The sequence below is a fragment of the Salvia hispanica genome, chromosome 3 (assembly GCF_029641045.1).
Source record: "Salvia hispanica isolate PSC_SH4W2 chromosome 3, Shi_PSC_v1, whole genome shotgun sequence".
Lineage (NCBI taxonomy): Eukaryota > Viridiplantae > Streptophyta > Magnoliopsida > Lamiales > Lamiaceae > Salvia > Salvia hispanica.
This window is the reverse complement of record NC_142694.1, coordinates 22358459-22373652: the sequence shown is the minus strand read 5'-3', so window position 1 is coordinate 22373652 and position 15194 is coordinate 22358459. Positions and strand designations below refer to the sequence as shown.

The 15194-nt window shown below is 33.7% G+C and overlaps 1 protein-coding gene across 1 annotated transcript; it reads left to right on the top strand.

Annotated features, from left to right (window-relative positions):
* Nucleotides 1-3496: 3496 nt before the first annotated feature.
* Nucleotides 3497-6708, top strand: LOC125215398 (solanesyl diphosphate synthase 2, chloroplastic-like). Its single transcript, XM_048116803.2, has 6 exons — nt 3497-4038; nt 4112-4236; nt 4930-5057; nt 5139-5242; nt 5715-5842; nt 5919-6708. Exons 1-6 carry the CDS (start codon nt 3849-3851, stop codon nt 6465-6467), a joined length of 1224 nt encoding a protein of 407 aa, XP_047972760.1. The 5' UTR covers nt 3497-3848; the 3' UTR covers nt 6468-6708.
* Nucleotides 6709-15194: the final 8486 nt, after the last annotated feature.

The following is a 15194-nucleotide window of genomic DNA, read 5'->3' as shown; positions in this document are numbered from 1 at the left end:
CATCGATCTGCGTTTTAACAATTATATATGCAATTTGGTATGCTGATTTTACTATATTGAGAATTAATTAACCTACGGTTCAAGCAGAATATTCCATACTATTCTTCCTGCTTAAATAGCGTGAATCGATTGGGTGAACAAGCAATAACCAAACAGCAAGAAAAGTAAAGTACACAAACAATATGTGGTTCGGATGAATCCTACGTCCTCGGGAAACTTTAGCAACAATTTATTGATAGTTGGAATGAAACAAGATGAAGATTGGTGTACAAGAATTCACCACAATTACAAACCCCAAAACACCAGCTCAAAATAGTGATTGAACCGAAACAAAACTAACCGAACATCCGCGACTACTTCCTTGGATTTCCCAGCTGCTACTCGATCCAATTTGATCCAGTCAAGCTCTGACTTCTTGCTCAAGAATGTAGCGGAGACAACAATGGAATGTGTGTGTGTAATTGTGTTTCTCTAACTGACTCATTGAGCTTATATATGTGAGCTCAACAAACCGCCCAACAAACTAACTTCACCTTGAGTCAGCTAACCCCTTTTGGCTCTCGACGGTCACCTCATTTTGAATATTGTTGAACCAAAATTCCCAACATCCACAATAAGGGTCAATGATCAACTTCAATTCAATTACAACTCTATTTTTCAGTGTCATGATAGCTTTCTTTTTATTTCAGCCACAGCACTTACAATAGCAATGATTCTATTTTCAGCTACTACAACTCAAAGTGGCAATCTTATGTAGTATAAAATACTTCCTCCATCCCATTTAAGATATTCACTTTTCCCTTTTTAAATTATCTCGTTTAAGATGTCCATTTTTTACATTTTGAAAATAAATATTTCTCTTCCCTCCTCTCCACATTAAAATACTCAATCACATTTTCTACTCTACTTTATCATATACAGCTACTCCACCAAAAATTTCGTGTCATTCAAAAATGTGAACATCTTGAATGAGACGGAGAGAGTAATAACGAAACAATTCCAAATATATTGTTTGTTGCTACTCTTACTTTTTAGTTTGTAAGTAGTATATTGAGTGCCTCAACTGTTGTTACTCAATACTATCTTCGTATTTCAAAAAATAGAAACTCTTGAAACGGCTAGGGGTGAGCATTCGGGTTTCAGATCGGTTTTTTGCCAAATCCGAACCAAATCCGAAAAACTGAATTTAGTTTAAAACCCAAACAGAACCGAACCCGAAAAACCAAAAACCGAACTTCAAAAAACGAACAAAACCGAACAAACCGAAATTTCCAAAAAAAACAAAAAACCGAAAAAAATACATATATATATATATATAATAATTTCATTTTATATATACTAATAGAATATAAATATGTATTTAATATAAAATTAATAGATAGTACATATTATATAAAATATATTAAAAGGATATAAATTATATATATGATATAATAATTAAATTAACAGAATAAATATATATAATATTATATTTAAAATATAATTCGGTTTTTCAGTTTTTTATTTTCCGGAACCGAACCGAACCGAAAAACCGAACCGAATTTCAAAATTTTGGTTTGGTTCGGTTCGGATATTCGGTTTTCGGATTTTTTTCTCACTCCTAGAAATGGCACGGATTTTAATGCAAAATTCTAAGAGAGAAGAAGAAGAAAATTTTTTTTAGTAAAGTAAGAGATATGAAGAGAAAAATTGGTAAAGTAAGAGATAGGAAGAGAAAAAAGTAATAAATTGATGTATATGTGTTTAAATTTTTTCTAAAATAGAATGTTTGAAAGTTTTGATTTTTAAGAGACAGACTAAAATAGAAAGAGTTGCTATTTTTAAAATTTGAGATAGTATTTGAGTTTAACTTACAAGAGAATATCTTAATTTACAACAAGTGATTGATTATGCAAAAGTCATTAATTTGATAATATTTATCTTAAGTTTAATTGGCACACTAGTTATCTATTAACATGGAGTATGCGATTAGAAAATAATGAATTTTATTAAATTACTTATAGTTCTTTGATATATCTTCTGCTCACGGCTATTCTTGTTAAACTAACCTATTTGATATATTGTAAGGTTGTAGTAACACTTTTTTCTTTATAATTTTCCGATCTTAAAAGCAATTCCTCACTACTAAATTTACAATTCTAAATTTTATAATTAATATATTTAACACTTTCATAATATTTTTAATTTTTAATTTTTACTTTCTAAAAATTTAAAAGATAAACGAAGATTTGGCATAAAGTGATTGGAAACGTATAGTTAAACATTACAAGTACTCAAACTATAATAAAAGCTCAAGGCGAGTGGACACACCAAGAAGAAGAAGAAGAAGAAGAGGGCCACCGCTGCAATAAAGCCAACCGTTGTCGTGCGAGGCACAATCCCAATGATGAATTCCAAGCCAACACGTCCGCCCGCCTATGAGAAATGCTCTACATGCAAAACATGTCACTTGGGACAATCGTTGGATGGAGCAACAACAAGAGAATGCCTTCAACCGTCAAGGCTGGGCGGCTCAAGAGGATTGGCGGACAACGGAGCAACAATTTTGGGAGACTCAAAGGCTTCAAGATGTGCAACAACGTCAACAAATTGCCGAGCTCCAAAGGATAGCCGCCGAAGCACAACAAGAGCGTCAAACCATGAGTGGCGACATCACCTATTTGATTGGTGCCTTCGACGAGCTCAACACTCATTTCCCTTCTCCTCAAGATTGAAGTTGAAGAGTCAAGCTCATGACTATAAATGAGCAGTATTATCTTTTATTTTGTGTTTAGACAATGTTTAACATATGTTTTTGAACAACTTTTCTTCTGTTTTAAGTTTTTTTGTGTTTAGTTTTGTTTTTGTGTTTTATTGGATTTTTGCAGCTACTAGATTAAACCCAGCGACCGCTGGCACTTGCGCAACAGCCCGTTGAGAACACATAGAACGGTTCTGAGCGGTCGCTAGGCCGTTCACAACTGCCCGATGGAACTTCCATCGCAATCTAGCTGCAATTTTAAACTTGTGCTGGAATTTTTGCTCCATAAATAGTACTCTCTCCATTCTAAAAAGGAATATGACTTACTTATCTTGGAACAGAAAGAATATAAAGATGAGATAATCGAAGAGGAAATGGAGAGAGAATTATGGATACTCTAATATTCTTGTGGAATAGAATAGTAAAATGTTGTAAACAATGGTCAATTATCTAATTGATTTTCATTGTTAATCAATTTCTAAAATTAATAAAAAAATAAAAAAAGATATGAAGGCAATTGAAATTTCTGAGAAAAATTTGGGGGTCAACGACAATAATAATCCTGTAATAACCAAGCGGATGAAATCATTACTTGCCATTAACGTGTTAAACCAATAATACATTTGTTTTTCGATTAATTCATAAATTTTGGATTAAATTAAAAGCCCCATACAAAATTATCGCCATGAATTTGGAAGCCAGATAAGATCTACCGCCCTGTTGTCTCGTCCATTGCTTCCTCTATCTCTCACTGTCACACCACTTTTCAAAACACTTTCCAATAAAAGTCTTGAAATTGTGTGAAATTAAACAATCCTGTGTGTTGTATAAAAATAAAAATCCGAAGTCGAATGCTGTATTCATTTGCTCCACTCAATTTTTCCTGCTCATGCCCAACCCAAAATGAATACGTCTCGCAACCAGCAGCCTCTTCTATTCTTTGAGAAACTCCCCAGCTCCACAGCCATCAACATTTCGCATTTTCCCAGCCTCCTTTTTCAATCAAAGATTCAATTTTTGTTTATTCTGCGTCAAATGAGAAATTGCCCGAGTTTCTGAAGTGGGTTATTTAGCTTCTGGGAAAGAAAGGTTGCTGCTTTTGCTAGTAATGATGTCAGTGACATGTAGTAATCTCGATTTTGGTAGAGCAAGATTGGATTTTGCAGCGTGTGGGTGCTCTTCCAGTGTTTCCACGAGAAATTTCGGAAAGGGGCTGCTCAAGAATGTGAATTGGCGCCGCAGATTCTTGGGTTGCCGGCGCGTGTTTTCGACCAAGACTCCGGAAGCTTTTCTCAATGGTAACTTTTGTTTTTGTAGCTTGTGATATTGTTTGACTTGATATGTATAGTTTTTTCTTGGCGTTGTTTATAGGGGTTGCTGCTGGTCCCCCTCCTGCACTGGACTTGGCTGATGAGGAAAAGGGCCTTCCTTCAATGTCGGATATGTTTGAAGTGGTTTCTGAAGATTTACTGCAATTGAATAAGAATCTGCAATCGGTGAGTTTCTTGATTTTAGACGTTTGTTTGATGTTTGTTGCATTTATTTTGAGATGGGATATATTAGTGGAGAGACACCATAGAAGATGTTTTTTCAGAGTATGTTAGGTGGGAAGGATATTATGGAAATGGTGATGATGGTTGGTGACTTATTTTCTTGTGTAAGTTGAGTGATCAAGATCGAATGGAGGTTTTATGGGAGGCTTGGTTAATGTTTGTGGTGCGGCTTGAGTCTTGATAAGGCCCTTTTGGCACTGTAACGTGGATTTCCTTTCGCGGGTAGGGAGGATGAATGATTTTTTGCGTGCAAGAAATCAATAGTATATTCGTCGTTCAAGCTCAAGTTTGTTGTTATAGATGATAGTTTTAACCTATTTGCGTTGTATGAATCTGGCTACAGTGATGTAATGGAAGCGTTGTGTCAAATGAATACAGTTAAATAGCAATGGTGAGGAACTGAATTAGACATTCAAAGTTGATTGCTTAATATTGGAATAAGAAGCATCCATGATCTAAAATGGATAGATCTTGTGGCCACTATAACTAGTTGGATTATGTCAATTGGGAGGATAAGTAGATCAGATAGATGCATTTACTTTTTGTGATGCACCTTTTCGAATTTGATTTGTTGACACTCGTTGGAGAATATCTAGTTCACAATCAAACTAACTTAGTGTTGAATATGAATTTTAGATTGTTGGTTCAGAAAACCCTGTTTTGATGTCTGCTGCTGAGCAAATATTCGAAGCTGGTGGGAAAAGAATGCGGCCAGCTTTAGTTTTTCTAGCCTCACGAGCCACTGCAGAAATTGCTGGTTTGAAGTAAGTCGTTAGGGCGTTCTCTATATCTTCCTTCAGTCGAGACTCAAATTGCTCTGTTTACTTAACATTCTCGTGGTTCAGGGATCTTACCAAAGAACATAGAAGGTTGGCCGAGATCATCGAGATGATCCACACTGCAAGTCTGATTCATGACGATGTAATAGATGAAAGCGATATGAGGAGAGGTTAGCCCTATTAGATTTCTCATATCATCCATTTCTGTGCTCTTTCAGTTTTCGATTTCATCTTCTCTTCAGTTTTTAGTTCTTTTTATTAGAAAAAAAATAGAAAGAAAGGAAAATTGCAAATTCTTTACTCTATACCTTCTCTTCTTGACTTCTACCTTTTAGTAGTTAAATTTTTTCACTTATCTTTGTCATCTGTATTTTTGTTTTAAAACTTTTTTTCCTAACTTGAAGTATGATACATCAGTCATTCCGGTTTGAACGTAAAACAATAGCTTGTAAAAATACACTATTTCTGTGTCCTCTTACCATAGGTTCAATGCTTATTCCTCTGACTTGATTACTCATAACTTGACATATGTTGATTTTTTTAGAACCTGAAGTTGCAATCATGTGGTTTTCCCTTAAACGTATCTTCAAAAGAGAGCAATCGTTGCTGCACTAGATTTTCTTATATACTGATGCACTGCAGGAAAAGAAACCGTCCATCAATTATATGGCACAAGAGTGGCTGTTCTTGCTGGCGATTTCATGTTTGCTCAATCATCGTGGTACCTGGCAAATCTCGAAAATCTTGAAGTTATCAAGCTTATAAGCCAGGTGTGTTAGAACTTCGCCTCGTGACTATTTGCTGATCATAAATGAAGGCAAATTACTGAGTATAATGGTGATGCAGGTTATTAAAGATTTTGCTAGTGGTGAAATAAAGCAGGCATCAAGTTTGTTCGACTGCGACGTTCGCCTTGACGAGTATCTAATCAAGAGCTACTACAAAACAGCCTCCTTGATTGCTGCTAGCACCAAGGGATCCTCGATTTTCAGTGGGGTTGACAGTTCCATCAGCGAGAAGATGTACCAGTATGGTAAGAATTTGGGGCTCTCGTTCCAAGTCGTCGATGACATATTGGATTTCACTCAGTCAGCAGAGCAGCTGGGAAAACCGGCTGGGAGTGACCTGGCAAAGGGAAACCTTACTGCTCCGGTCATATTTGCACTTGAGAAAGAGACGAAGCTCAGAGACATCATTGACTCTGAATTCTGTGAGACGGGCTCTCTTGAGGAGGCCATTGAGATTGTCAAGCACAGCGGGGGGATTGATAGGGCTCGGGAGCTGGCTAGAGAAATGGCTGATCTAGCTGTTGAGAATCTCCACTGCCTGCCCCCGAGTCCCTTTAGGCTATCACTGGAACAGTTGGTGAACTATAATTTGGAACGGATAAAATGAAGACGTGTTGCTCAGGCGCGCAGCAGTGTGTTGTATGCTGGATTCTTGATCATCACAGAATGAAATTGTGCATGAAAGCAGGTCTATGGTGTATATTTATAGGAAATCTTGAACAATATTGGTGTAGCAGTTGTAACATTGTTAAGGTCATTTTCGGACAATGGCCTATAGAAGAAACATACATTTGTTCTTCATCAAATGGGAAGCTAATAATATTATGGAATGATTGTCATTTCAAGCATATTTTTTTTCTGATCAATCTCGCTTTGAAACTAGAACATCATCCTATATTTTAAAATTTTAACTAGGGGTGGGAATACGGGTATCCGTGGATACCCGACCCGAAAAAATCGGGTATCCAAACCCAAAAATCATTAAAATGTCTATCCAAAACCCGCCCTGATATATTTTCGGGTTCTCCAATACCCGCCTCGGGTATCCATATCCGACGTATCGGGTATCCAAATACCTGACTCTTTACATGTGTTAATAATTAATAAAAAAAAATTAAATTTTATATATTAATATAAATATAGAAATATCTAAATTGACTAATATCTTGCGTTTCATTTATTTTGTAGTATAAAACTAAAAAAAAATGGATCACTTTTATTTTAAAGTATAAGATTATATTTAATGCAAAATGGCAAAACCTAATTTAAAATATGCTTTAAATAATAAATTGGATATTCGGGTAATACTCGATACTCATTCGGGTTATCCAATACCCGATTTATCTTATATTTCAATACCAATCCCATAAAATTAGATATTGGGTATCCAAATCCGGCGGATATCAGGTCGGATATGCGTAAATCCAATACCCGATATCCGTATTCTCACCCCTAATAATAACAATCGTCCTATATTAATCAAAATTGAAACTAATACTTACGATTATGACGATAAAACAACATTGGTTTGTATATAATGACATCTTTAAATTAACACTTCAAAAGATAATAAGATATTTTTTTTAAAAAAAAACATCAGCATTTTATTGTTTACATCATGTTTGATTTAATCATATTAGTACTAATTCTAATAATTATGAGATAATTGAAAAAAACATGTGCCCATCAAATCATGATAAATTATTAGAGATAGAGGGAGTAATAGGTAATGGGAGAAATAAAAGAAAGAAAAAAGCAATAAGAAACTTTTTTAAATAAAAATGAGACTAAATTTGATAAATTGACTAATATTAAAAGAAATGAGACTATAGTATAAAAATTAGACGTTTAGGTTATATAGTTATCATTAATTTTAATTACTGAAGAACACAAAAATGACACTATTTTTTCCGAAGGAGTATAAAATTAGGCGTTTAATATCTCTGATTTTAATTATTGAGGGGGAATATAACATTTTTATTTTTATACTCAGTGGTAGTCAAATTAACCTAAAAAACAGCTATAAATAAGAAGGTGGGTTTAGGGTTTTATCTCAATGTATTGCCTTTGAGAGAACAGAGCGCGCCGTCTAACTGTGGCGCTCATGTTCCGTTGCCGGCAGATATCGATTACCGGAGTCCTTTCTCAGATCTCAATTGATTGATGAATTGCTCTGAAAAGGTCTCACATTTCTCCAATTTCTATTTTGATCGGCCGATCCAAAGGGCTCTCTGCCATTTTACAATGCGTGGATGCTCTATTTCACCCGGCCTACATTTATTTTGGGGCATCTTCAGCTTGTGAATTCACACGATTTCGTTTCGTGCTGAAAATCATGGAAACTGCCCTATAATTTTTTAAGCTCTCACTTTTTGTTTTGGTTTTTGACTTTGGTCAACAATTAAACTCAACCAATCAATGAAGCATTTGGATTTGAGTTTGCCAGAAACTGTGCTGTTTCATTCAAACCAAAAAATTGATGGTCTAGAAATTTTGTTCACGCGTTTTCCTGTGTTCAACGTCATATTTAGTTGAGGGATTGCCTTGAGATGAAGGGAGATTTGTTTTGTAAAGAATTTTCAAATATGGAGGTATCATGGCGAAATATTAATTGAAGCAATTGGTATATACCACACGATCATAGGACTCCATCTATCTAAAATAAAATACACGTACTGATAAGTAATGCTATTTTATTGTAATGTTATGTAGTGAGTGTAATCGTTTTAAAATTTTCATATTTAGATTTCCTCTAATTTTGTGGGTTGTACATAATGTTAAAATTAGTTTATTTTTAATATTAAAATTAATTTATTATTTGGGGACCGATGAAGTGGAGTATTATAAGTTCCATAAATAGTCTTAAAATAGTCTTTTTTTTCTCCCTTGTGGTTATCATTTTTGGCAAGTCTTTTTTCGCTAGCTAATTTTGCATTAAAAACTGCATCATCCTAGAGTCTTTATTTTTGTAGGATGAACGGAGTACTTTGTTATCCTTATTTTAGCATTAAAGCTGTAGAAGTGCCATGCCCAATAATTTTAAGATATTTGAATGTTAGTGATAATTTCGTTAAGAATAATTCACAATTGCCATATGTGGATTGGCTAATAATGAGGAGTTTGAATACATATATAATCACTGGCCACATAGGTGTTACAATCTTCAAATCAAATATAATTGATGAAAGAGCCGTTGGTCTTATTTTTCCCCTCTCTTTGTAATGTGAATTTGCCGTTGAGTCAACCCACAAAGAACAAGCTTAATTCATTGCTTTACTAGCCTCATGTCTGGTTTATATCATTACCAACACAAAATTCCAGTTCATGTGGCATATCCCTTTGAATTTATAGAGCAATTCAAATTGGAGACGTTCCACAAGAGCTCTTTATGCTTGTGATGGCAAATCACAAGGGAGCTCTCTATTCAAACGGGAGACACTAGAAGTATACTTTGTTACAATGAGGTGTTAAAAGTTACAGGTTTACTTATGATTAGAACATCGGGCTTCAGCGGGCCTTGCATACATTCATCGGCTCACAAACAAACTTTGTGTATGAAAACATGTGAATTTGCTAATTTTGTAAAACTTGGGAAAATCGCACTATATATAAATTTTTTTTATTAATACTAAAATAGTACAAAAAGTTTTTAAGTTTATATACGAAATATTTATACTAAATGTTTTAATCAACTTAAACTCAAATCACTAACGCAATTTTTATCAGGATGTTTTACCAAAAGTTAACCAAATGGATATATTGGATGTAGATATTATGCAAGCCATGCATTATATATCTTCACATTAAATTCTTAATTAATTAGCACTAATATATTAAACTATTGAAAGCTCCTTCATAAGAAATACTTTCAGCCCATTTTTTAATTACAAGCAGCAAATAAACTTAAAACACAACTACAATCTTTCTCAACCAAACATGAATTCTCACATTTTAAATATTAGTAATGATATTGAAAATATTTTCAAAACCTTAAACTTGTCACAAAATATATTACTGTTGCTCTCTTTTTCCTGCATTTGCTCCAACCGCAGCAGTGCCCCAACCGCAGCAGTGCCTCAAAGCTTGGTTGTAGCATCTGAAGCTGACTAAAACTATAGCCACCACTGTTAAAGCAACCAAGACATGTTTCTAAACTAAATCACAGTCAACAATCAAAACTCATAGAGCAAGTAATCAGCAAATAAAAAGCAACCAAGAAGTAAAATTTAAGCAACTGCATTTGACAAAAGTGTAAAAGATGGAAATTTTGAACAAAAACTCCTAAATTTCAATAGAGGTTCCCGACCCTTTTTTCAAAGCTCACCAAAATTTTTATAAAAAATCAAAGGTAAGTATACCTGTTGTTATTCAGCCATGTTCCAGATTTTTGTTTGAGCGATCAATTGTAGTAATGTATTGTGGAGTGAGTCGAGTGACAGTTCATCTTCATGAGGGTGACTTTATTTTGTTAACTTCTTATGATATGTTGAGACAGAGTTAAAATAACTAACGGATTTAGTGATTGATAAACACGGGTTTTGCTTGTTTTTAAGGCCTAGATTTGGCTCGTCTTAAATGTCAATCATGCAAATTATGTTCTTAAATTGCATATGTTATACATTTTGGTATTTTGACGTATTTGTTGATAACTGATAGAAAAAGAGAAAAAGGTGCAAAAGTGTCAAGGTGCAGCAGCCTCTGTTCGAGCCCATTCTACCAGCGAGTTTGAAGTCCAATCAGTGCTTACTACATATCATTCTCTTTGTCTTCGAAAGAGCTTCACACTGGTACCTTAAACATCTAAATCGGAGTTATGTGGAGAAAGTTATGGTCATTCTACGAATATCGCATAGTGCAGTCAAAAGCTGGCGGAAATTAAGGAAGGAAGAAATTGTTGCCAAATCTTTCCTATTAATTGAAGGGCTCGAATTTATCATCTTTCCATTGGAGGATACTTTTTACCGATTTAATACTTTTTACCAATTTAAAATCATTTTCAAGCCTATATATACCTCATAACCTAATTCATAGTACTCCCTCCGTCCCACAAAAGATGTCACACTTTCCTTTTTAGTTTGTCCCACAAAAGATGTCATATTTTCATTTTCGGAAAAGTTCTGTCTCACATGAATATAAAAATTATATTTTCTCTCTCCATTTAACACACAATAAAACCTCCTAAAATCTCGTGCCGTCCCACAAGTGTGACATCTTTTGTGGGACGGAGGGAGTAATATTTATCTCAGAGCCTCCAATCCTCTCCCTCTCTATTCTTCTTCCATCCCATATTTCACATATTATTCTTCCATCTTCCATTGGAGCGGAGCTCTACAGATCCAAGCAAGAGATGACTGAAGACTGCATAATTTAACCTTGGGTTTTGTTTTGTTTTACTTCATGTCTGGGACTTTAATTGTTGTTTTGTCTATGATTAGTAAACTTCTTTTGTGAAATTTTTGGTAAACATGCTATGATTTTGAGTGATTTATTCAATTGTTTCTCCTTGTTAGCTCTTGTAGTTATTTCAATTTCTCTTGTGCTTATACGTTTGTTTGATTGACCATCTTATAAATGCATGTGGATTCTGCTACAATAATCGGGAGATGGGTAGTTTAATTTGAACGAGGAGAAATTGACGCCTTTGTCAATATAATCGAGAGATTTGAGCCTTTGAATGAAGCAAATTTATCTTATGAGCTTTTAAGAGTTGTTGCCTTAGTTCTAGGAAGGAGACTTCGGTTCTAGGTAGCAATATACAAATTGTATGCTTCGGGTAAAGATATAGTTTTACTTACATTTGTGATAGCTTAGTAACTCTAGAGACCGTGATAGCTTATTTATTTTTATGTTTTATGTTATTTGTTTTATTTATGTCTAGTTTATAAATCCAAACCCAAAAATCATGTGTCTCTAAATAGTATATGACGCTTATTAAATAATAGACAGTTGCAATCTTATTCTCTGTGTTCGATATCCCGGTACTGACCTTTAGCTATACTAGATCTACCCTATATACTTGCAAATATCTTTAGTACTAATAAATAGTGCATCAAGTTTTTGGTGCCGTTGTCGGGGAACAAGGTAGATCTAATATAGCTAAAGGTCAGTATCGGGATATCCCGACAACGACATCAAAAACTTGATACACTAATTATTAGCACTAAAAATACTTGCAAGTATACAAGGTAGATCTAGTATAGCTAAATGTCAGTATTGAGATATCGAACACAGTGAATAAGATTGCAACTGTCTATTATATACTAATCGTTATATACTATCCAGAGACACAAGATTTTTATATTTGGATTTATAAACTAGATAGAAATAAATAAATAAATAAATAACAAAAAAAAACATAAAAACAAATAATACAAAGCAGACTAAGGAATGTAGAGTTTTAGGAACCACAATTAAAAGCTAATATCCAAACGACTTCCTTGAATTACGGTCTCTAGAGTTACTAAGCTATCACAGATGTAAGTAAAACTATATCTTCTCCCGAAGCATACAATTTGTAGATTGCTACTTAGAACCGAAATCTCCTTCCTATAACTAAGGCAACAACTCGTAAAAGCTTCTAAAATAAATTTGTTTTATTCTAAGGCTCAAATATCCCGATTATATTGGCAAAGATGTCAATTTCTCTTCTTTCAAATTAGACTACTCATCTCCCGATTATTGTGGTAAATTCCACATGCATTTATAAGATGGTCAATCAAACAAATATATAAACACAAGAGAAATTGGAATAACTACAAGAGCTAACAAGCAGAAACAATTGAATAAATAACTCAAAATCATAGCATGTTTACCAAAAATTCCACAAAAGAAGTTTACGACAAGTAAAAACAACAATTAAAGTCCTAGACATGAAGTAAAACAAAATAAAATCCAAGGTTAAATTATGCAGTCTTCAGTCATCTCATGCCTGAATCTGCAGAGCCGCTCCAATGGAATATAGAAAAATAATATGTGGATTATGGGATGGAAGAAGTATAGAGAAGGAGAGGATTGAAGGCTCTTAGATGAATATTATGAATTAGGTTATGGGGTATATATAGGCTTGAAAAAGATTTAGAATTGGTAAAAAGTATCCTCCAAGTAATAGGAAAGATGGTAAATTCGAGCCCTTCAATTAATATGAAAGAATTTCTTTCCTTCCTTAATTTCCGCCAGCTTCAATGCGCGACATTCGTAGAATGACCATAACTTTCTTCACAGAACTCCGATTTAGATGTTCAAGGTACCCATGCGAAGCTCTTTCGAAAACGAAGAGAATGGTATGTAGTTAACACTGACTGGACTTCAAAATCTTTGGAAGAATGGGCTCGAACAGAGGCTGCTACACCATGACACTTTTGCACCTTTTTTCTGTCTTTTTTTTAATTATTTATTAACCAACAAAAATGTCAAAATACCAAAATGTATAACATATGCAATTTAATAACATAATTTGCATGATTGTCATTTAAAACGAGCCAAATCTAAGCCTTAAAAACATGAAAAACCCGTGTTTATCAGTGATTTAAGTAAAATGTATAAACTTAAAACATTTATGAAACATTTTTATGAATGGTGTAAACTTAAAACTTTTTGTATCAATTTGAAACATTAATTAAATATTTTGTATGTATGTATGGTGTAATTTCCTCGTAAAACTCGTGATTCCAACTTAATGCTGTGTATTTTCTATTCTTGGCCTATTTTAAACTTTTCTTCTGACAAAAACTCAACAAATTGACCAAACAACCAATTGGTAGCGCTATCGAACTCACGTAACCGCCTTTCATATGTCGAGTTTGCTGCCAACATAGTGTGGGAGTTTTGTGTAGATTTTGATTTGATTATCGTCAATAATGGGGCCTACATAATCAAGTGTATTGTTGATCCGCTCAAGGATACAACATTTTAGTTGTATATTATATCCAATGCTAATTCAACTTGAAAATTAAAAAATTATGGACTAGATTAAGATAATGACTTAATTAAGTATAATTAGACTATGATTTAAATAAACTATAAAAAAATAAACTATAAAAAAATTAGTTGATTTGCTCATGGCTCATCTGTTAGTTATTTTGTATATTCTCTGTTGTGAAGAAATACTCTATCCGTCTTAAAAAAATAGATAAACTTATAACCGACACGAGTTTTAATATCCAATTGTTAAAGTAAGAGAGAAATGAGAAAAAGTAAAAGAGAAAGAGGGGAAAAAGATAGTGGAATAAGTGTTAGTGGATTGTGAGGTCTACATTATAAATAACGTGTATGATTATTAATTATTTGTTGAAAGCATTCTATATTTAGACTTTGTCTATTTTTTGGGATGGTCAAAAATGGTAAATGTAGTCTATCATTTTTATAACAGAGGGAGTATGTTACAAAAAATCTCACACATAAAGTTCTATAAAGATACGCTGGCTTTCTTCTATAGAACTATTATGTCAGGATTTATTCGTGTATTTAATAAGAATACAAGTGGTGAATTCAACTGCATGATCTGATCAATTGGTGAAATCAAAAAACACAACTATGTGATTTCAATATGTTGTATTGAATTGCTCCCCTTACTAGTACTCCAGTTCTCTTCTGTTCCATGTTAATAGAGTCATTTTTCTATTTTAAGAAATTCCAAGTTAATTGAGTCATTATTTTTGGCAAAAGTTATTATCTCTTCATCTCTCTTACTTTATTCATCATCTGTTTAACAAACTATTCTTAAACCCCGTGCCAAAAAGAAATGTCTCTGTTAACAAAGAACGGAGGGAGTAGTATATCAGGAATATTATATACTCCTTCGTCCCAAGGTAGTTGAAGCATTTTTTTAGGATCGAGATTTAAGAAATTGATGTGATAAAGGTAAAAATGGAGAGAGTAAAGTAAGAGAGAAAGTAAGAAAGTGAATATAAAGTATAGCATGAGAGAAGATAGACTTTTTGTCAAAGAAAGAAATGACACAACTACCTTAGAATAATACAAAAGGAAATACGACTCAACTAGCTTGATACGGAAGAAGGAAGAAGTATACATCACTTGGCTCATTTTTAATTATTCTGCAAATTATTGAGGGGCATTCTGGTTATTATATTAAATAGATTTGTGATGGAGCCCGGAGATAACTTGATCATGATTGACACAAAAATTATATTATAAAACTGTCTCATACTATAAATGCAGCAATTAAAACGATACCATCCCTTTATCGATCATTAATCTGTGTCTCCATAAATCGGGAGAGAGACGTGTATGTATGTATATGTAACATATATATTATCCTTTGAAGCATGGGAAAGTGTGGCGTACCATAATTAGCATTTACTTCATCATCACCAAA

What these genes read in the sequence shown, in the direction of transcription:
- LOC125215398 (XM_048116803.2), top strand. Translation starts at nt 3,849, where the DNA reads ATGATGTCAGTGACATGTAGTAATCTCGATTTTGGTAGAGCAAGATTG. An exon ending in TGAATAAGAATCTGCAATCG is followed by an intron (nt 4,237 to 4,929) that starts GTGAGTTTCTTG and finishes TATGAATTTTAG; the next exon opens with ATTGTTGGTTCAGAAAACCC. An exon ending in TGAAAGCGATATGAGGAGAG is followed by an intron (nt 5,243 to 5,714) that starts GTTAGCCCTATT and finishes GATGCACTGCAG; the next exon opens with GAAAAGAAACCGTCCATCAA.